The sequence below is a fragment of the Notolabrus celidotus genome, chromosome 19, assembly GCF_009762535.1.
Source record: "Notolabrus celidotus isolate fNotCel1 chromosome 19, fNotCel1.pri, whole genome shotgun sequence".
NCBI classification, from domain to species: Eukaryota; Metazoa; Chordata; class Actinopteri; order Labriformes; family Labridae; genus Notolabrus; species Notolabrus celidotus.
Window position 1 is genome coordinate 16,233,931 of NC_048290.1, and position 23,361 is coordinate 16,257,291.

The window sequence follows — 23,361 nt, forward strand, 5'->3', positions numbered from 1 at the left end:
CATATTCATATTCATAATGTTGAGGCAGTTATAGACTTTTTATTTTTGTGTGAACAAAATATTTAGTTTTTCTTTAGACAAACACATTTTCATTTTGTTGCATGCCCACTCGGGTGTAGAGGGTCAATATGAGGTCTTGAATTTTAATTTTGAAGTCTACCTGTCTTATACAGAAAATATACACCCGAGGAAATCAAACTACCTCAAACAAATGTATCTGAAGACTACCAGAACAGCACGACAGCATACATTTTATAGGAGAGAATATTGTTTTATTTTTATTTAACCTGAAAGTTTTAACTAAATAAAATGTATTGATTGATTTACACAAAAAAAAAAAGTTACTCCGTGAGTATTTTTCAGAGCAGCAAAGTCTTGACATTTACGGAAACAAAATTATAGCCGGTAATGCATAACGTCCGTTGTAGTGTCTGCAAACATCACGTCAACTATATGGAGTTTTAATAATTATGATGCTCCTAAGTTATTAATTTAACGTTACAAACATGTTTCACCTGTGAGGGTTTCTAAAAAAGAACAATCTGCAAGATATCTCTGAGCTTCATGGCATTTTCGACCCTCTGTTGGCCATCTTGATTATCAATACTATAACATCTGATGCACTCACAGCATCTGGCCAGTGGGTGTCAGTGTACGGGTTGACGTATTAATGCTGACTAAAGTAGTGATAAGAAACCAATCCATCATAACGAGTGGGTTTAGTGGAAAACTGCTTTTGAATAGCAGTCTGCTGCAGAGACCACTGAATGTCAAAGGGTTTAAAACAAAGCCTGATAATAATAATTGGTTATGATATCAATAATTTCACCACGCTATTAAGCGTTTTAAGTTTTACCATTAAGTCTTCAATTAAAATGTAATTAAATTAAAGTTACAGGTTCAGCTTTTATTGTCTTTATGTGAAACATCTCGTATTTTTATTTTCCTTTTATTTTAACTATAGGAGTTTAAAAAATTCCATCTTATGTTATCTATCTTCTCTCCATTTGAAATTAAAACACTGGATTTATGTCCCTTATGTAAAGCTTTTTATCTGTATTTTGTTTTAAAGATTCAATACAAACTTAATTAATTTGTTATTATTGGTAGTAATATTCGCTGCAGTAGATATAATGGTCATCATGCTTTCAATAAAAATAAGAACAATGTTAATAATATTTCAATTTGACTTCTCAGCGTAAAACTTTTTTTTTTTGTTCATTTCAAATGTGTTCAGTAGTTAAAGGATTTTTAATATAAATATTTGAATTTGAATTTAAAATCATTATCTTTGTTATTTTGATCAATTACAATAATGTCTTTAGTTACCAATATTAACACAAAGAGTGTTTGTTTACTTTCATGCAAATGCCATATTCTATATTTTATTTAGGAATTAATAATGATTTAAAATCATTATTTAAATAATTTAATGTAATTCATTTTTTAAAATCGTTATAAAAAAGTTACCCTGATAGTAATAATGATCACAGTATCAATAATCAAGCTTGTGACAGAAACATTAAAATGTGTTTCAGCGTTTGTTTCAGAGGTTGTATTTCAGACACAAGGTCACACCCGACCGTCGCTTTTTATTCCTCTCTTTTTTAACTCTTTGTCTCTGACTATAAACCCTGCTCGCTGCCTGACAGGTTCGTCCTGCCTGTCGCCGTTCATTACGCCTCCGGACAGAGTTATTTCAGCCACGCTGTGACACCAATACTAATGAACCTGAGGGAGGGAGGGAGGGACACGGAGAGGCAAAAAACAAGAGAGAGAAGATAGAAAGAGCAAGAGAATTCAAAAGGAAGGAGACATAAAAGCAGAGAAACAAACCAACAGTGACAGAGAAGAATTAATGGGATTTGGTGATGAGCGCTCAGAGGGCTTAGTCTATTTAAAGGTGCTCTATCTGCCTCATATAAACATCAATGAATTACCACCGTGTAATGTTAGAGATATATAGACAACAAATAATCTTAAATCCAGCCTCTCAGACCTCCTCCGCTCCGCTCTGACCTAAAATACTACGAGTCCCACATATTGATTAAACAGGAGAGCAAAAACAAACTGTATCACCCGACAAATCTGAACACACTGTGTTGTGTACAAAATAAACTCCTTTGACATGCATCGCCATCAGATGCAAACGGTTTAAAACATCTGGGCTTTTTGTAAGAGGTTGCAAATACATCACAAAAAGAAGAAATAACTGAGGTGTTCATTAGAATCATGCAAAGCAAATTTATATGAAGCTACAAACTGATCAAAATGTCTCTATTCTCACCGTTAGGAGTTTATTATCCTTAAAAACAGATTTCATGTTGCCCAAGAGTGTACACCACCATGCTCTGAAGTTTGAAAGAAAGAATTCCTGGTGCATTTTAACACTCCGAGACCTTAAGAAATGATTAAACTTTCCAAACACATCTGAGATTTCCTGACTATTATGACATTTTTACACCAAACACCTTCAAGCTTTTTAATCTTACACACAAATTTGCAGAAATGTTGGGAAACACATAAATATCAATAACTGCAGGAGGAGTAGATATCCTTGGCTGATGCAAATAGCAAAGTTGACTAACGGGAACTTTGTACACAACCACCTGGAGCGCTGCCTCAAGCAACAATTAGGGAACGCTTTTCTAGCAGCTCATAATGCTAACCTTGCATGGCACCAGTCATAATAGATAATGGCACAGACAGACACACAGGGGATGCAGCAGCCTAAAGCTTCTTGCAGACACTGACAGTTTTAGAAGTCAGTATAGAGCAGGGGTTCCCAAACCTTTCAGCCCGGGTCCCCCAAAATATTGGTGCCAAAGACTCACTGTCCCTCAAAGTGATTTAATGTGGCTTCATGAATTAACCTGCTGCTACTGATGCTTTTGATAATTAACTGTTCACTAACCCTAAACTTAGGAGTCATTTGGCAACAAAGAAAGGCAGAAAACTCATTACATTTTCTATTTTCAAGGTTTTATTTCAAGTTTAGCTACTATTTTTGTCATTTTTTTTACTACAAAGGGTAAAATGTATTATTTTTAGATCATTATAAAAGAAACATTCTGTAAGACATCTCACAACCTTTGTCCAATTTGTGTCTCACACTTTGGGAATCCCTGGTATAGATCATTAAGAATGCAGTTAATGCAGTGTCGCCTTGTTGAAAAAGATAAACCAATGCTCCATTATTCTGTTATTCTTTACTGTTTTTAATCTTCATTAGGATCCATGTTGGCTTCCACAAAGTGGTCGCTAGTCTTCCTCGGGTGCTATTAAATCACGCTGTGTCCATGAAACAAAAATGTAAAAGAAGCCAAATATAAAAATCAAAGATAGAAGCACATAAATAAATGAAGTGTCCTTGCAAATTAACAAAAAAAAGGAGCATTAACCTACAAAATAATGGAAACAGAGACAAACACATGGCGCAGAAAATTCATGAAACAAAAAGTGATTGTATAACATTTATGGTAAATGACTTTCTATGCAACTTTCTCTTACAAAACACATCAATGTGTGGAAAAAACAAGTCCCAATGCATGGTACACTGAGTCCAAAGGTTTCAGAGAGGATCAGGTAGCATGCATGTAAAGAATATCAACGTGCTCAATCACAGATACAGAAATTGCTCGGGTTAGAAACAGCATTTATTCTAACCCAAATTCACCCTCAGGGATTAAGGGACATATTTTGCTCCATGTAAACTGAAGTCGGGGTTTTTATGTGCTTTTCATGCATTCTCACAGACAGATGGGAAACGCAATTCTAGTGAAGTTAAACCCGGGTAGATACGGGTGTATATTCTTGAGACTTTTACCAGCAGCAGATTAATTCATGGCTCCACTGTGAGTATTGTAATCTGTGTTTGTTGAATGTAATCCTCTACATTAGAAAACAAACAGCTTTAGCATTAAGAGAGTCCATTGTTTGGGGGTTGGAAGGAGAAGGAGTGATGGAGAGAAATCACTCCTGGCATGTTTACTCTCTTGGAGGAGGGGGGAGGTTTCCAAACAGCCGGACTGATGGAAAATGCAGTCCATAATCTGAGAAACTCAGGATCATAAAATAATTCTGAGGTGAGGTATTAACATTAATGCACAGGTTTTATTTTGCTTTCAGTAATTTACGTGGAAAAGCAGATATGCTCCTTGGATTGTGCGGCGTTGTGCAGCTCTGAATGATTGTGCCGGTGTGTATTCCTGCAGCTCTCCACTCGATGAGCTCACAGTCCAGGTGTCACCTTTGATTTGACCGCTGTAATAAAGCGGCGACAGGACCATTTTCTCCTCTGAACCCGAGCGGCTCAGTGTGCCCCGGCAAACACTTCTACCGCTCCAACAACAGCGGGGCGCCATAATTAGTGTGGACAGTCTTAACAAAAAATCACTACACTATTCCTGTGATTTTCTTATTGGGGGCTACAGTGAAGGTTGTGGAGCAGTGGCTGGCTGATGTTTAGAGTTCACAGATTTGATAAAGAAACTGAAGCTCTGCTGAAGGAACAGTCTGAGGTAAAAGTTATCTGCAAACAGTATTCAGACATAAAGACGACAGTTAGTGAGCATGGCTTTACATCTGGTGCTCATATGGGAGTTCTTGCACAAGAAAATTCAAGCCCAGTAAGATTTTTGAGGTATGGTGTTAGGAAAGCTTGCAAGAGGAGAGCATTTTTTATGGTGCATTTAAAACGAGCTTGACACCTGAACCCAATTCTTAAAAAGCTTCAATCAGGGCAAGAATGAGCTGAATTTAGGGATCCACATTTTTGTTTAGTCCCTAGTGGATCAGGATAATCTAGAATATTGTGTCAAAGTTATCCAGATCCTATTTAAGTTTGAACAACACAAACTGGATAAAACCAGGATTGGATAACCTGATCTCATCCGATTACACAATCATTTTTAACTTTTATCCAACCGTTTTTAAGATTTCAATTCAATTATAAAGCTTTTTTCTTGTGTTATAAATCCCATGCATCTGTTTTCTCAACAGCTGTGTACTTCTGTCTTTTTATTCACATGTGAGGAGGGAAAAAATGACAGAGAAAAATCAGTCTGACCTGATTTGAGTGTGATGAAATCAGCGGCCAAATATTGATTTTTTAATGTTTTCTTGTTTTAGAGGCTGTTAGTCACAATATTTTAACACAGGATGTTAAAGCTGTCGACTGTTAGGATACTGACCTCTCTTACTTTAACCATCTCTAAAGGCAGCATGTCTCTCAGCCCTGCTTGCGCAAGATTTGTTCAGGTTGAGGTAAGGTATTTATGTTCAAAAATCAGGATCTTAATATGAACTGAAATATTCTGATCTCAACCAAAACAATCCACCCTACATGAAGGCGTTTAAACTTCACAGAGCTCAAACTGAAGCCATTAAAGGCCTCTAACGCCTCTCAAACACCTGCAAACAGACTTTGTCATCTCTCAGTTTTCAGTCTGCAAAACTGCTGTCAACATGACAGGAAAGAGATACCCGGATCTATCAAATCTTCTCACGCTGACACACAAACAAACATCAGACGTCTCCTCTCAGCAGCCGAAAATCCATTAATTCAGATCAATAACAGCCTGTGAATATGCAGAGAGTCCGAAAAAGAAGCCCTGAAAACAGACACAAACTGCAGTGTATTCCCACAGTCTGAAGAGCCGTAAGAACAAACACACCGGACACACACTCACACACACACACGCAGAGTAACTGCTGGTAATCTGTGTCATAAAGCAGAGCCCGGCTCATAAATAATGCACTGTGTCTGCAGCAGCAGGATGCGTAAAATGGAAAATATTTAGGTTCAGTTGTTCAGATTTTCAGCTCAGTTTGATTCTAAGTGGTTTCATTCTGTTCTGTTATATAGAAGACACCGCCGGCCATGCCTGCTGATTGAAAATATAATTCTTGCAGTCAATAAAAGCTGTGACAAGACCCAAACAAACTGATTGATTAAATTGATCCCAACAACGATAATTGTTTGTGTATCCAAAGCCTGTTATTTCTCCTGGCTGTAAAGCTGTGTGATATATAAGATCTATTGAAACACTCAGTTAGCTATGTTCCTGCTTTACAATGACAATCCTCCCCGCAGTTCATAATCCTCTTCTGATTCTCTTTTAATGCAACACAGATGAAAGAAGGTTTTCAGTTTCATTAGCAGCAAATTAATAACATTTAAAAACGACAACACGGGAAACAATTGATTGATTGGAATTAGGGGTCGACAAAATATTAATACGGTGATGTTGAGATCGATATGTTGTCATCCTGAGCCAAAGATGCAACTATTGAATCACTGGCATGACTCCTCATGATGGTTCTGATGTCATTAATCCTGCATGTTACCTTGTGGGAGCATTTTCAGTTATTAGATATCGTGATTAGAGACGTGCTGGATTGGTCGACTGACTAGTCCCTCCAAAATGTCGATCACATATCGTGTCAAAGCAGTTGCGCAGCCGGAGGTTGCATGTGGACATTAACCTGCAAGGAGGACTGAAGTCTGGTGGTGCTAGCTCTACTAACCTCAGCCACACTCAGCAAACCACTGACATAGTTTACATGCAGACTCTTTGATCAACTGTGAATGTTTCCTGAGTGTTATCTCAGATACTCTGCATATAAATATCTAAAGGAAGAGGAAACTAGTCATCAATTATTGCAGAATTATCAACATCATGAGCCATGTATCGGGTATTGAATCGTATTGTATGTCACTATTTGTTACCCTTCCATTTCTGCTCAGAGTAATCGATATGATCTGCTAGCAGCCGCTAATGTCTCCTGAGATAAACTGAGATAAAGAGCCAACTACAAACGTTTTGGTAACAATTCTTTCTAAATCAGGATCTTGCATTCTTGATCTTGCAGACTAAGGCCCAAAAAGTTTCTGACTCAGGTGAACCTTTATGAAAAAATAAAATCACGATGGCACAGCTTTTGTTATTTTTATGTGTTTTGTCCTCCGTAAAAGGTCCAGCTCACCTTTTTCCTTCAGAGCTCTTGTGTGGAATTTTCACAAAACTGGTTACAAAACGGCCTGAAATGAATATTGATGTCTTTTATATCAGGAGTTCCCAAAGTGTGGGTCGGGACCCTCCGAGGTGTTGAAGAGATGTCTTCCAGAATGTCTATCTAAAAATAGTGCATTTTACCCTTTATAGTAAAAATTGTTGACATAAATAGTAGCTAAATTTGAAATAAAACCTTGAAAACAGAAAATGTAATGAGTTTTCTGCCTTTCTTTTTGCCAGATGACTCCTGAGTTTAGTGTTAGCGAATGGTTCATTATCGAAAACATCAGAAGCAGTAGGTTAATTCATAACAGCACAGGAAACACAGACACGTGCACATATAAGTAGGCTGATTTTCTGTAGACCAGCTAAATGAAGCCACATTAAATCACTTTGAGGGACAGTGGGGGTGGTGAGACTTTGGTACCTTTATTTTGGGGGTCGCAGGCTGAAGTTTGGGAATGCCTGTTTTATATGACCTACAAGAGCAGACAAGACCATCGACATAGAGACGGAGCATTTCAGTGTTTATGTCAGAAAACCACTAGCAAGGATATTTGTTATTCAAAGGGCCAAATTACACACTACACCACCAGCACTCTGAAGGGGCCTTTCAAACAAGAGGTGAAACATCTTCATGAATTTCATCCAAGGAAAGTTGCCTTTTTCCAATCGAGATCTTGATTACCATGACCTGGACAGCTGATTTTACATTCTCTACAATGACGATTCTCCAGAAAGATTTGTGAACAACACAAACAAAGAGATAAAAGTACCACTTTGTACTCAGGGGGTGCCAAAAACAACACAAACAAAAGTTCCTCACAGGAGCTTTAATGCAGCTTTCACCCCTCAATTCAATTTTATCAAGCCACACAGTGTGCAAAGATGGACACACCTTATCGACAGCACAGACAAAGCAAAACAACGATGACATGAAATGGAAATATAGCCTTCTCCTCGACCACAAAGCCCTTGTTTCTTCTACTGTTGCCAGTTTTCTCAAGTGTCTGCTTGAATCTGTGCGATTTTGCAAACTCAATAAGTCGGTGACATTTAAATTGCAGATCAAACAAAAGCAGAGAAATTGTTTGGGTAAATTGTGATCTTGACTGAAATTTCCAATCTGCTTCTTTGATTGAGAAACTTGATTTGAGAAAGAAGTGTCAGTAAGAGGAGTGTTTGTATTTCACAGAGAGCAACTGAGGGCAGGGACATGTTGACAGGAATAACAGCTATCATGTAAACGACTGGAAGAAAGGTAGTCCTCAGATTTCTATCCTCCAGCTTTCCTGCTCTTCTAATATTTGAGCGTTGTAGTCTTTTTATCCATGATTCTCTCAGAGTCAAAGGCAAGGCAGCGTCCTCCAACCAAACAATGGACTCCACCTCTCTCCCTCCACCTCTCTCCCTCCACCTCTCTCCCTCCACCTCTCTCCCTCCCTCCATTTTGCCTGGTTAACCCGGCTGCGAGGTGAAGAAGAAGTGAAGTGAGCAGACCGAGGCGGGTCACGCCGAGATTCCCATCAATAATTCATCGGGCCGCTGCTGCCTCGGCTCTTGTGTTCAATTCCCCGGACGATCACATAATACCTCCCCCCAAAAGAGAGAGAGAGTGAGAGACGGAGAGAGGGAGTGAGAGAGGGAGAGGCAGGTTCAGGGTGGAGATGGTGAGAGAAAGAAAATGATTCAAAATGAGGTAAAGAGAGAAAAAAGGCTGCACGGAGAAAAAGGTTCAGACAGACACTGAGATCGCCAAAGATTACCCCGGCTTTTGTAATAGTGTACTGCTTTTGTAATGTGCATGCTGTTTCTATTTTCCCTCAAAAAATACTGTAAAAATGCTTTTGCACATCCTTATTTATGTGTCTATGTGGTTAAAGTATGTAAACACAAATATTGACAAAAATAATTAGAAAAAAGAGCAAATTTTAGCTCTAGTTTTGTCACATCCATGTGTGATTGCAGAATTTGCAGTGCTGAATCCATGGACATTAAGCCGTGAGTGATTCAGTTTCTCAAATTTAGATTGATGTCATGCAAAGACATTTTGCTTTGTGTTGCATTTAAATCAGCAGCTGCTAGATTATGGTCCTCCGAAAGCAGGACAGAGCACAAAAATCTTGGTATCTGTCATACAAAGAGCACTCGCCTGTGACACAGGTAGTGGTGTCGTCTGCATAAAGTCAGGGCCATAAAGGGCGCGTCACGTCAGTTTTGCTCTCTATTCTGAAATGTATCTCAATAAAGTGTATCATGCTTTTATTGTGATGTGTATCACGTTAGCCCTTCTGGGAATTACTCCCTCCATCAACATTAAACTTTGCCACAGAAGCTGTGATCGTTGATTTGATTGGTACAATATTTTGTAAGCATATATATAATTTCACATTTCTGTCATTCACTTAACATGTACAGCTGTGTCTGTAACATACAAGCTTGTTGGCATTTCTTATGACTGCAACTACCAAACATCTGCATGAAAATGATATCCTTGATTTTATTCCCCCACAAAAAAGGCCTGATTTGAATGATCAACAAATTCAGTATCTTTTCAAAGAGAACCAACAAAAGTCATCCATCAGAAGCTCAAAACTTAGTTCTCAACCATTCCTATAGAACACAAAACTCTATAAAGAGCCTTGTGACTGCTGAATATCAACACTCTGTGCACTCCATGATGGCACAATACTCATATTTAACTCTGCGGCAGCCTTACAAGAACATTTCCTACCTTGGACCATCAATCAACAAATCAAATACTCAACTCAACTCAACTCAACTTTATTTATATAGAACCTTTCATACGTATAAACATGCAGCCCAAAGTGCTTCACAGAATAACAGAGATACAGAAAACAACAGCAATCGTAAAATTAAAAAGGCATCATTATAAATAAAATACTTAATCATAAAATAAAATCAACACAGTAAAATTAATAAAATAAGTAAGAGTGGAAAGAGAAGTTAAAAATAAGGTAGCGTTGACAAGATCAAATGAATAAAAGATCAAAAAAATAAAATAGATAAATAAATAATTAAATAAGAAAAATAAATGTTAAAGCAATGCTTAAAATAATAATAATGCAGTCCAGGGCTAAAAATAAATTAATCCAAATTAAAAGCTAGATTAAAAAGTTAAGTCTTAAAGTTACTTTTAAAAAAATCCAACAACACAAGAAAAAAAATGCTAATAAGTGCAGTTTTAAAAATGCTAATGTAAATAATCTGAAACCATTTTTAGTTTGATCAACTATTGGTCAGTTTACGTTGTACTATATTTATGTGTTGTTATAGTCTAAGCCTGGTTTATACTTCAGTATTGATTCTACACCGTAACTTTGCCATCACTAGAACTACATGTTTGTGTATTACAGTGTCCACGTTGCTCTGCAACACTCTCACACGTTGCTCGTCATTTTGCCAGTTTCCAGGCCCGTTACATTCTTTGATTGTTTGTTGTTGTTCATGAAAAAATGGCGACTGAATCCAAACACATTTTGTTGCAGTTAGAGCTGACACATTCTGAGAGGCAGTTGATCATACTGTAATTATTTCAAAGAGGAAAAGAGAGGAGATATCAGAGGAAATGGAAAGTACATCTGTTGAACCAGTGTAGTCAGAGGACGATGGCGGCGATAACTAAAATTTGTAAATGCAGAAATAAGATGCTACCATTCTTCATAGGTAAATGACTATAGACTCGACACAGAAGTACAGCTCAGGCTTTAGGAATGTCTAATGTTGTAAAATCTATGAAGTGCATCAAGCGACACCACGCTCTACTTCTCACCTCTGCTTGTGCTGATATTAAAACATATGAGTTACCTTAATGACGGGCTGTAACGCAGATGAGTTGCACGTCCAAACAAATTGAAAGAAGCTAAACCGGGGACTAAAGGATGCTGAAACAAACCCTGTAGTAGTCTTTGTGAGCTTTGAATTTTGACATTTAGCTATTATTTCTTTAGGCAGCATTTTATAGCTAAAAACAGGTGTAATAGAAAATGTGCAACTATGCTGTTAGATTTTAGACCACTGTTAAACCTTTTTTAACAGGTCTGTATATTTACATTAATGGGCTTCTTATTCTGAGGGGGTTTCCAGGAAGAGCCATGTACTATGGTTCCAATTATCGACACCTTGACAGTAATCAATTCACTATAATATAGCTAGTTAGGAAGCAGAGATTTTTTATGGTAGTTATGACAGAATTGTTATTCATATTTCCATTATTGGGAATTGAAAGGACTATGACTGTTTCTAATGTAACAGCAGGACCAACACTAACCCTATCTCCCAGCTCTTTCATTTCATCCTCCCCCCCTGCTTGCAGCTTCTTTCTCTCCTCTCAGCTCATCTCAGGGTCAGGGGGATATTTGCTCCATCTATTGTCTCAGTGTTGCAGCTAGGACCTTTGACCTCAGCTCTATTGGTTGCTTGCAGCATTGTTGATATAGGAATTGAAGCTCCCTTTGTATCTACAGACATTTTAGAGTCACCGAGGAGAAGAGAGGGAGCGATGAAATGAACAGTAAGGCAAGGGGAGTAATAAATAAGTGAGACGTATCTTCACAAGAGCAAGCATGGATTTCTCTTGACGCAAACGACTAGTCAAACAGAATCAGCCGAAATGCATGATTTGATATATTGGAACTCCTGATATAAACCCTCAACAACTGACTCTTACCCCAGATTAGCCAAACACAAGACAGACTTTGGACTTCTTTGATTGCTAGCAAGCACGCTAGTTCTAAAACCACTGCTTATTTTTAGTAAACAAGAAAAAAAACTTTAACCTGCCCCATGTAAGCAAGTAAGCACCCTTGTTTTCTTCAAGCTACACTTACATAATCTCCTATAAACCTTGTCATCAAATGCCAGCAATGAAAATCAAAGAAGCCCTGTGAAATATGAAAGCCTAGAGAAATCCTGCAGAGATAAACTCATCCAGGTTAAAATGCAAACTACCACATGTAGAATGAAAAGCTAGGATAATCAATTGCAAATTAGAAATCATTAGGGTAGGTTACGAAACGGAAACCTCTGTTTTTGAAAAAAGAAGCCATGCAGAAGTGCAAAAAATCTGCAGTGTCCACTTGAGGCTGTCTACAAAATCCCAGGAGTCCCCATCGGAGCCCATGAAATGCCTGATTTTTCAGCAGGAATAAAAATGTTTACAGTCTGGTACCAAAAACTGTTTCGGTCTCTATACATGGGTTAGGGCGCCAGTTAGTAGAGCAGGCACCCCATGTACAGAGGCTACAGTCCTCCCAATATGATTCTGGTGCATGTCATCCTCTATCTCGCTCTCTCTACATTTCCTGTCCTATCAAAATAAAGCCTTAAATGGCAGCATTGATGAAGATCAGCTGGCCTCTGAGCCTCTGAGAGGAACTAGTTCTGTCTGAACTACTTTAGTTTAGGGGCACATGTGGGCTAGTTTTCTGTACTGCTAAAACTTTGCACAGCTGAAATGAAGCCCAAATCAAGAGTACTTCCTCCTCTACTGAAGTCAGTGTTTGAGTTAAAGTATCTGGCCATAGTCAACCAAACTGACTCTTGAGTCTTAAGATACCTTACAACAACTTCTTTACAAAGAACTAGCTTCCCATACTCACAAGCTTACAATAAATTATCTCAGTATAATGTTGTATACCTCTTAGTACAGTTAATAAATAGCTCTCTATGATATAGCTTACAACAGACTTGCTCAGTAAAAACTACATCCCTTTGAATGAACTTGCTTTACACAGTATGTAAACCACAAAGCTGAGGGAGCTTTAAAGTCTTAAATAAAAAGAAAAGGAAGAATTAAAAATAGAAATATGGAAATATTCTTTAAAAAATGTAGAACGATTATCCATTAAAAAAACAACAATGAATTCCACAAAGTAACTGAAAAAGTTGAATTAATGGCCTGTTTGGCCTTCCATATATCGGGGTTATTGTGGGATTTCTGGAAATTTAAAAAACAAACATCAGCTAGTCAGGCTTTTGCCTTATCATAAGAAAAGTAGATGAATGCAGCTCCATTTGTGTGTATCCCCAAGCTCCACTCATGTAATTTCCCTCACATCTACTGTTTATCATGAAATACCAACAAGGAAAACAAAGAAGCCTCAGACAGAAAGCAGTGAAATCCTGCAGAGTTAAACTCTTCTATGATTGAATCTAGCCAAACACTAATTATAAATCCATGCATCACACATGTAAACAACAATAGTGTCTCTTCTGTTTTATATGAATCATGATAATCCGGGAACAAAATCTGAACAGATGTTAATAATCAAACATTGCAACATGATGCAGCCACTATAACGACAAGATCAGAATGAGTCAGATAAAAGCATGACTATGAAACATGATACCATCGCTATTAACCCTCTATAAAAAACACATTAACATCATAAGAGAAAGATGGTGTTACATCACAGAGATACCATAGGATATAACATAACATAAATACAATGAATAAGTTAAAAGGATGATCTTTTATGGAGGGGGATATATACTTTTGGCAAAAAATCTGAATGTATTTTTATGCAAACGGGCTGTAATGATACTGCAAATAAAGTTTTATTTGTTATACTTTAGTGTATATTAATGATGCATTTTGAGTTACGCTTACAAAGACAAAAAGTTCATTAATGTAAAGTTTTATAAAAAGTCTTAGTTTTGATGTTATTTGAATTAGACTCAATTAAAAACTGATAGATAGATATACTTTATTGATCCTCGGGAGAAAACTAGAACTAGAAATTAAACCAATACGCATAATATTTACTTTGTTGATGAATACTGACTTCATAAAATAACCTCAATTGAAAGTTCTTAATCTACTGTACCTACTCTTTGTTGTAGATTAAACGTTCCTAAACTCTGGACATTTATTTCCCTTGTTGTAATGATATATGTGATTAAATAATGTTTTCTACACATCTAAACCTGTAAATTATTTGGGTAAAATTGAGGATTATTTAAGAATTATTATAGCCATATTTGCAAAAAGTGTTTCCTTTCAGGGATAATGTTTAGATATGATGTGGTTTGAGTGTTTCCATGCAAAGAGGAATGGTTTAATAAAAGTACAAAAATTGAAAGAGCACAATTCAAGAGCTTTTTTAAATATTGACTGAATTCAGCCTGAATAATATTCTAAATATCTAACGATTAACAACAAATTTATGCCGAAGCTTTATCACTGGATATGAAAAAATGTTACCTGTACAACTATTTGTAAACTGAAGATAATAATAGATTCATTTCAATAAGAAACTTGTCAAATATTATCAAAAAAGTCGTAGAAGTATCACAGTATTATGATGCTTCACATAGAGAAAGCGCATTATAGTGTCATATTGAATATACTTCACAGGATCTATATTTACAGGAAAGAATGTTAGTTTTTTCATACATTAGAGAAGATTTAAGCATTAATACTACAAACTTTTTTATAATGAATAGATGAGGGTTTTTTTTTGTTCTTTTTTCAGTGAATAAGACTGAAGATATTCACATCATATCTGAGCATTAAGGCCTCAGTTGAATAGTCTGTCTGAATACTCAAAATCATTAAATAGGGAAATTTGTTGCTTATTAATAGAAATCAAAGAATGGACCAAAAAATATTCAGGAACAGAAATGTCATTGTAAACTATAAATCAAATATGCTCTGATTAAAAGATAGAGGAAAAAACTATTTAGAAATGCTTTTTCATTTCGACATATAATATTGTTTCTAACACATCTTTGACTGTCACATAATCAATGATCAAACATGTGTTTCCCTGCTGTTTGCTTGCATTCATTTATATTTAAGACATTAATTTATTTTCAAACGTTTAATTTAAGAGGGAAAAATTGTTGATTTTGTCAAGTTTGCTTTTACATGTTTGCATTTAAATCTAGAGAGCGAATTCACTTTTTTTTATTGTACAGATATTAGGCCAAAACAAGAAGTTATGCTCACTGAAACTTTTCTAAAACATTGATATGTCAAACATAGAACGAGTCTTTTCTCTTAAATTAGTCTAATTTATTAAAACAAAGTGAAAGTTTGACAAAGTGCTTTAAAGACTGAACAATAATTATATGCCATTAAAGATCAAAATAACTAAAGATGGCTGTCTTTAGTTATAAACTGAAGGAGGTAAACTCTATATTTATAACAGATAGATCACAAACTACTGAACACCTTTAAGTGCTTTACTGTGATTTAAACCTTCAGTGGATCGCTTAATAAAAATATGAGACAGGCTGAACGACAAAAAAACTGCTCTAAAAGTACATTAAAACAAATGCTACCATAAACTTTTTGTCCTTCCAACCTAAGCATCTCTTATTAAATAAACTAAATCCGATATTTTTCTTTAATTTTTAAGTTATATGTTAAAAATAGATAAAATCCCAATATGCCCCAAAAAATTCAGCACACTAATTAGTAACAATAACTCAGATTTAAATGTTTAAATCTTGTCTTTTGAAGGAAAATATGAACCCCAGACATTGGCTTACAGAATTAAAAGTATACTTAAAAAAAAACTGAAATGCAGAAAATATGAGATATTCTTTAAACTACCAACAACAAAATTAACCACCCAGCTCTCTTAATATGTCTACAAATAAAGAATAACACGCAACACTTTAAGACTGATCCTAAAATCCACCTGACTCCGTCCCTGCTCCTGTCCCCAGCAGACAAAAGAGGCTGAATGTGGGGACAGGGAGCAGGTTCCTCACTAGAGGGGGCACCAGACCCACTGATGCTGCAGACCTTCATGTTTGTGTCACAGTCTGTGTGATCATCTCAGGGTCCTCACCATCAAACACAACACCTCCTCAGACCCTCTCTGTCTGCTCTCTCACACCTCTGTCAGGAGAATATTTAGACAGCACCACCTGAGAGAGGATCTACAAAATAAAAGCACGCGTAAACCGTGCGTAAAACTGAGAAAGATGTTTCACACCATGCTGATTTAATTCAATTTAAAACAAGCAAACTCCAGTATTTCAAATCGATGTCCTACATTTTAGAGCAGAAATTCAAAAAGTTAAAAATCATTTAACGCTATGCACAATGTAACTTATAATTTTAATAAACCTGCATATTAATTTCAAGTCTTTTAGAGCAGAATAATTCAAAGCAAATAAAAAAAAAACTCAGTGTTTCTGTCTCTTAACGTGCAGAAACAGGGAAATAAAATGTAGGTTAGAGCTCCGTGCAGACAGCGAGAGGACTGTTTGTTGGAGGGAAATCCCGTGACCTTGTCATTTCGTATCGATCCCTGTTTGTTATTGATCAATAATGGTAATCATAACACCAGTGATTCCAAATAAATTTCATTCACCTACACCGGAGAGGAGACACGAGGAAACGCCAAAACAAAGCCAGCAAAAGACTAAAAACAAGAATGATGTGAGTGGTTTTTAAATTCCCTTTCTGGTTCCAGCGCACAGAGAAAAAGAGAAACAGCTTCACGGCACCACGGTTTGTTGTTCCGCTCTTACCTGCCAGTCTGAGGGCCGACATCCTCTGAAACTCGGGCTCCTGCAGCCACTTCCACATCCTCCTGAAGGTCTCCCGTCCTGACTTTAGTTTACTCCAGGGTTTGGGGTTCCTCAGGAGGTCCGACAGGGTCCCCTGGGAGCGGCACAGCACCCTCTGGGCGAAGATGGCCTGGGGGATGCTGTACCTCTTCAGCTCCGCCGTGATCCTCTGCGCTACCTCTTTGGTGTTGATTTCCTCCAGCTGCCCCGAGCTGTTCACCCCCTGCGTCCCGGAGGAGGAGGGCGGTCGTTCCCGGGTGGAAGCCAACACTGGCCCGTGGGACGGAGACTGAAGGTGAGGGTGGGAGTGGGGGTGGTGGCCCGCCGAGGAAACAGCCGGATGCCCGGGGTGGTGCATCCCGTTCAGGTGCGGCATCATCCCGGCCGTGGGGCCAGAGAGGCCTCGGTGCTGGTGGTGGTGGTGGTCCCCTCTGGCCAGCATGGAGGCGGTGTGGTGCGCGTCGAAGTTCAGCATCTTGTCGTGGCCTCCGTGCGTCGTCGTGCCGTAGTTGTGGAGACCCTGCTGGGTGTTGTGTATCGAACCCAGGCCGTTCCCCAGCACCGGGGACAGACTCTGACCCATCCCGGACATGTGGTCTTTATGGTAGGGGCTGTACAGGTTGTTCATACCCGGCAGCACCCTCTCGTCCCGCATCAGGGTGAAGCTGCCGCTCACGTTCCCGGAGAGCCGCTGGTGGTGATGGTGGTGGTGGTGGAACTTGTCGGACACGGTGGAGATGGGGGGCAGCGGCTGCAGCGGCGTTAAAGTGGTGTATGTGCCGCTCATCCCCATCCCGGGAGAGGACGCATCGCAGGGGACGCTCATGGCGTGGTGCAGCGGCAGGGACAGCTCCGGACGGTACTCCCCGCTGCCGTCCAGGATCGTGGCCATGCCGGTCACCATGGCGGAGCGGGACGACGCAGCGGCGGCGGCCAGGTCCTGATGTATCCGAAGGGTGGACGCTGCCGCCGCCGCCGCTGCCGCCGCCGCCCCGTGTCCCCCTGAGGAGACCCCGCGGCCGTGATGCGGGCTGTGGCCGCTCATCAGCTCCGCATCAGGGGCCATGGAGCTCACCGCAACCCCGCCATGCAGGCTGCCAATGCCATCCATTGTCATGTCCGTGTTCATGGCGTACGCGTCCAGGTCCTTGGCCAGGCATCGATAGGCGTTAGTGTAGGCAGTCTTCATTCATCTGTCCTCTCAGTCCATCAGGTCGAGCGGAATTATCTCTCCTTCTGTCCTCCTTCTCCTCCTTTCTCTCCCCGCGTCTCCCCCTGATGCTCCGGGATGGGTCAGTAGTCGTATCCCCGCTTTTTCTTCACTTCCTCGGTTGTGTCCCCGTCCTCCTGAGGCCTCTCCAGCTCCTGCTCTTTGTGTGTTGTCCCCGGTGTGAGCTCATAAAAAGTGTTTTTTTTTTTTTTTCTTATCTCGATCGTGCGGGCCTGTGCGGTGGATCCCCCATATCCAGCCCTCTCCTCCTCCTGCGTTACTCTGCTCCTGAGACGGGAGCTGTCCACGGTCCCCTAGCAGACCGCTCAACCCACCCTGCTGCGAGGGGAGGAGGGGGGAGGAAAGGAGACGGCTGAAGGGGAGTTCTCTCCCTGACTGACTGTGCAGTGGACCAATCAGAGAGGCACACAGGATCCAGGGGGTGTGGCGCAGGAGCTAATTGACCAATCAACTATTTTGTTGAATGCAGTGGAGAAAGAAACTCTGCTGTGGGTGGGAGCGAAACGTCAAATCATTATTGTATAGTGTTACCATTAAATGTGCCAATTTAAAGCTGATACAGGTTCTTTGTGCCATATTTGGCTCTGTAACCGTTTCAACAGGGTCACATATACAGCTTTATTAAAACACAAATTTATTAACATTACTATTAGTACCCTATTATTATCTTTTTTTTGGTACAATAAAGTTAACACTCTCTTATCAACCTTGGCTTAGAAAGAATACATGTTCACCTCTCATCTGATATTTCTAAAAAACATTGCTTGTCAGAATTTTCTTAACTAACCAATTAAGTACCGGCTTCATCATGAAGTCCTTTCAAATGCTTTAAAAATATGATAGATTTTTTTTACTTCCCCAATCCCCTATCATTAGCCAATCTTAGTGGGATAAAGAGCAGGTGATACAGTGCAAAAAAACAACTCTTAGTTTGTGCATTTGTCTCATTTCTTGTCAAAATATCTTGTTCCACTTAATTTAAGTCACCTTCACCTCATATGTCCAACAATAAATCTTATTTCAAGGTATTAAAAGAAAATGGAAATGTATGGAAATACGGTTACATGTGCTAAGATTTGAGTATTTTGCAGTGTAGCTTTGACCAACATATGGTGGCCCTGAAGGTCAACTACAGAAACATTTCATGAACATATAAACATTAAACTGCACACCAAAAAAGATTTAACAAGAACAAAATATTTTGTGGAACACAAAAGTATATCTAAACACACTTCATGAAATGCTTGACATTTGAGGGAAGACTACAATTATTTTATAAAACCCCAAAATATTTCCTGAAGTCATAAAAACATTTAATATAATGCCACAATAATTCACAAAAATTATGCCAAAAACATCAAAACATTTCACAAAATGCAGAAAACCTTACATGCATGCAAAACATTTGACAAGAACAAAAGTATTTCATAGAATGACAAAGTACTTCTAAACATGCGAACACAATTCACAAATACAAAAGAATATGAAGCAGTAAAAACATTTTATGAAACAGTAAAATGATTGTATAATCCACAAATATTTCCTGAAGTCATAAAAACATTTTACATAAGGCATATTCACAAAATTTAAAAAATATTTATGCCACAGAATACCAAAAACATTTCATGAAAGCAAGAACATTTCATTACACCACTACAAGTATTTCACTCAGCACAAAAACATTTCATCAAACACAAAAGTATTTTATGAACCACCACAAAATCCCACAAAACACAAATATATTCTATGCCTTTTATTAAATATTTTTGCTTCTCTTGAAATGTTTTTGAATGTGGTGAAATATTTCTGAGTTTCACTAAATATTTCTGTGATTTGTGAAATATTTGTGCAGTTGACCTTCAGGGCCACTGTACCAAAAGCACCAGAACAAAAATCAGATGGACTCTGGATGTTCTGGCACAATCTCCCCTGTGTTCAAGGTTATCTGATTCTAATTAATAATAAATTATGCATCTGTAGTTTTAACTTCTCTTTAATGAATCAAAATGTAATTCTTAAAAATATAAACATGAAAAAAAAGGAAAGAAAACATGAAGAAAATATAGAACATCACTCTGAAATCAATAGGAATAAAAAGTACACTGATAATGTTACCATGCAACCACAAGGGAAGAGGTGAATAGATGTGAAATAAAGCCAGTCTCCAGGAGTGTTTGTATGGAGCCTGGTCCCGTACGTGAAACAAACTGAAGTTGATTTAATCAGAGATTTGTCCCGCATCAGACTGAAGACGCTGCTTCGTCTCCTCTAGAGCTTCTGCCGCTAAGACTCAATTTGCCCACAGGGATCATTAAAATTTGATCTCATCTCAGCTCTCATCTCATCACCTGCTGCCTCTGATCGTTCAGATAGAGAAAGGTGACAGGAAATGACACATGATTAACACATGATTAAACCACGGGAACCACTCACAGGACTGAAAAACAAACTTCACACAGAAGCTGAGGGAATATGTCCCTTCTGGTCCTGCAGAGCTGACAGTGTGACAAAGATTCATGTTTGACTCCAGGTTTGGTTTCCCAACAAAATACAACATTAACAAAATCTTGACAGCTTTGTAAACAGATTTTAATCATGCACCTAAATGCAGCTTAAAGAGCCATGGAGACACAACTCTGTGAAGGCTGCAAATCAAGGGTCTAAACTGTTGTTTCCAGAGGCGCTTCAAATGTTGATGTTTAGAAATTTAGTGGTAACTTTGCTGATTTTTAAACATTAATGAAAGTACTGTTAAAAAATCTGATACCCTTTAGGTTATCAGAGACCCTAGTGCTAGCTTTGTTCATTTTCCAAGATGCATCCCGGTCACAGTTATCATGAACTTTAAAGCTCCTATGAGGAGTTTTAAGTTGGTAATAAAACCGACTAACTTTAACGTTGCTGCATCTTTATGAGCTGCAAAAGCAAACAAGGATATCTGCATAAAGATGAACTCTTTCTTCATGATAAATTCAAATGTCTAAAACAGAGTCGATCAACAGCATGATGCAAAAGAAGACTTTTTAATATTTTCTACAGCAAAGATTCTCAGTGAAAAAATAGGTACCGCTTTGTCCACAATGGACGCCAAAATCGCCACAAAAAGCGTGTTTGTAATGTCATATCATGACTCCTAAAACACATCTCCTATTTGAGACTTAACGCCCTGAGGGACATATGTGGACAAGCACAACATTTCTGGGTAGAGCTCCTGAAAGTTTCCAGACATTTCCAGGCGTGCATGTTAAAGAGGCTTTAATGTGATGTTGGTCAGATGTTTGCAGCTGTGCAGCTCACAGTGTCGAGTGCAGACTGCTGTTGTGTAAATGACGTGTTAGTGTTTGTGTGTGTGTGTGTGTGTGTGTGTGTGTGTTGGGACGTTATCGACAGTCCCTGTGTGGAGTGATGAGCGTGGGAGCTGCGCTGAAAGAGCATTATGGCCTGTAGCCTGTTCACTTTACAATTCATTACACTTCCAAGGACAAACGACTGCTAAATAACTCTCTCTCTCCCTCTCTCTCTCTCTCTCTCTCTCTCTCTCTTTCTCTCTGCTTTTCATCCATCATAATAAAATAACAACAGCTAAGACAACAGAGGAAACAATCACACTTTATTCCAGATTAAATGACTTAACATTTGTGAAACTTCTTCCATCGTAAACTATAAAAGTTTGGTTTTATTTCCATCTCTTTAAGGCTTGCAGAACTGAACAGCTGATCAGTGCTGCAGGCGGAAGAGCACGTCTGTGTTGCGTCAGCATAGAGTGCAAAAGCGAATAGGCTTTCTAATGGTACAGGGCTGAAAAATGTCTCTGTCGAGCTTGCATCAGACCGAGATGAGTACTCGACTCAGAGTTTCTCAAAATTTGCTAAATTACGAGGCAGATTTGACCCCGTCTGCAGATAAATGTAGCCTAGCTTTGTGTGCTGTTTTTCATTGAAAGGGCTGAGCTGAGCAGCATCCATTGTGACTTGTGCAACTACTGATGACATGCAACTCAAACAACCCCACTAACAAATAACAGAAATATCCCTTTAATGTCAGTTGCAGTCAGTTTCTGTTGATGTGCACTGACTGCAACTGACAACCAGCATCATACTCTCTGTTTATTTACACATGCATGGCCGATTTAGCTGATTGTAATCCTGTTTCTGAGCTGCAGCAGTGTCAACTTCATCCACACATTGGGTCATTTTAATGCCTGTGGTTTGTGGATATAGCTAAGCCTCTAGCTAGCTGCTATAATGAGCTAATATTCAACTTCTTAGTCTGGCCTATTGTGCTCTGATTGACTGCAGACATTTATCAGTCACTAAAAACAAAGGGGGCAAGAAAGCAGCACTTACAAAACATGTACACAATTCTCCGTATGTTGCTTGTGATTGTGCAAAATTAATAAAAATTTTAAAAAATGATGGCCGTTGATTTAAAGATCAGATTTGAACCTGTGAGACTGAAACCATCTGATATTTGTACATTCTTGACACATGTTCAAAATTAGCGTTGAGTTATTTTGGTCTACTTTTGCAGGAAATATAATATTAATGTATCTGTAGGCTTTTACATCCTCTTCAGGCAAACTGAATCACTGTCTTACAAATACAAATTTTGCAATTTACAATCTTTACATATCACGAGTCGTGTTTCAAACCCCGGATCACTGTCTGTATCATCCCACATCTCCAATTTTTGTTGTTCTTTCAAGGAAACTTCCAGTTTTCCTGAGCCTGCGGATGATGAGGCTGAGGATGAGGGGCTGTAAAGAGGAGAAAAGGTGGAGGAGATGAACAGAAAGAGGAGGAGGAGGATGGGTAGTTGGGCAGATGTTGCTTTGTTTAAAGACTGTTGTGTAATTAAGGACAGAGGAACAGAAGCCTGACCCATTTTCTCCTTTTGATCAGCCGTCAGAGAGACGGGCAGGGGGTCTGCAGAGAGGAGACCTGTCTCTCTCCATCTATCTGTCTGTCTCTCCATCTATCTATCTGTCTGTCTCTCCATCCATCTGTCTGTCACACTGTGTTTTCCTTTAGAACTTTTTGCCGATTTTCAAACCATTTGAGAGGCAAAGAAGAAGACTTGGGAGGTAAGAAAGCAAGATGAAGAAGATGGGAAGTGGACTGAGGAAGAGGAGGAGGAAGAGGAAGAGTAGGTGGAGATGGAGAGCAGAAATGAGTGAATGAGGAGAGGCAAGAGAAAAAGATGAGGAAAAATCATGTAGGTAAAAATGGGTAGGAAGAGTTGGAGGTGGAGAAAAGGAGGGATGAAGTAATAAGTGAGCAGGAGGGGAGGGTTGAGGGGGGAGGGAGGCTGTAAAGGAGCAGCTGCAAGGGGAGGAGTGGAGGAGGAAGAGGCGGAGGAGGAAGTGTTAGAGTTTGATGTCAATATGTCAGAGTAAAAAAAACGCTGACATCACATTCAGGTGGGACTGAAGCTCTGCCCCCTCACAGAGTTTTAAATGCAGGACTTTTCTCTGTTGTTTTATCATTTCTAAATTAACTGCTTTAACAAGGACAAAACAAAAGTGGTTGAAACTGGAGGCCGGAAACTACATCTCCCATGATTCCT

General features: G+C 38.9%; 1 protein-coding gene across 1 annotated transcript in view; it reads right to left on the bottom strand.

Moving 5' to 3' along the window:
• The window catches only part of onecut2 (one cut homeobox 2), a 38,669-nt gene extending 20,872 nt beyond the window's left edge, over nt 1–17,797 (bottom strand). The window contains exon 1 of the mRNA XM_034710042.1: nt 16,527–17,797. Within this exon, the coding sequence (XP_034565933.1) occupies nt 16,527–17,754 (1,228 nt within the window). The 5' untranslated portion in view covers nt 17,755–17,797. The remainder of the gene's footprint in view (nt 1–16,526) is intronic.
• Between the last annotated feature and the right edge of the window lie 5,564 nt (nt 17,798–23,361).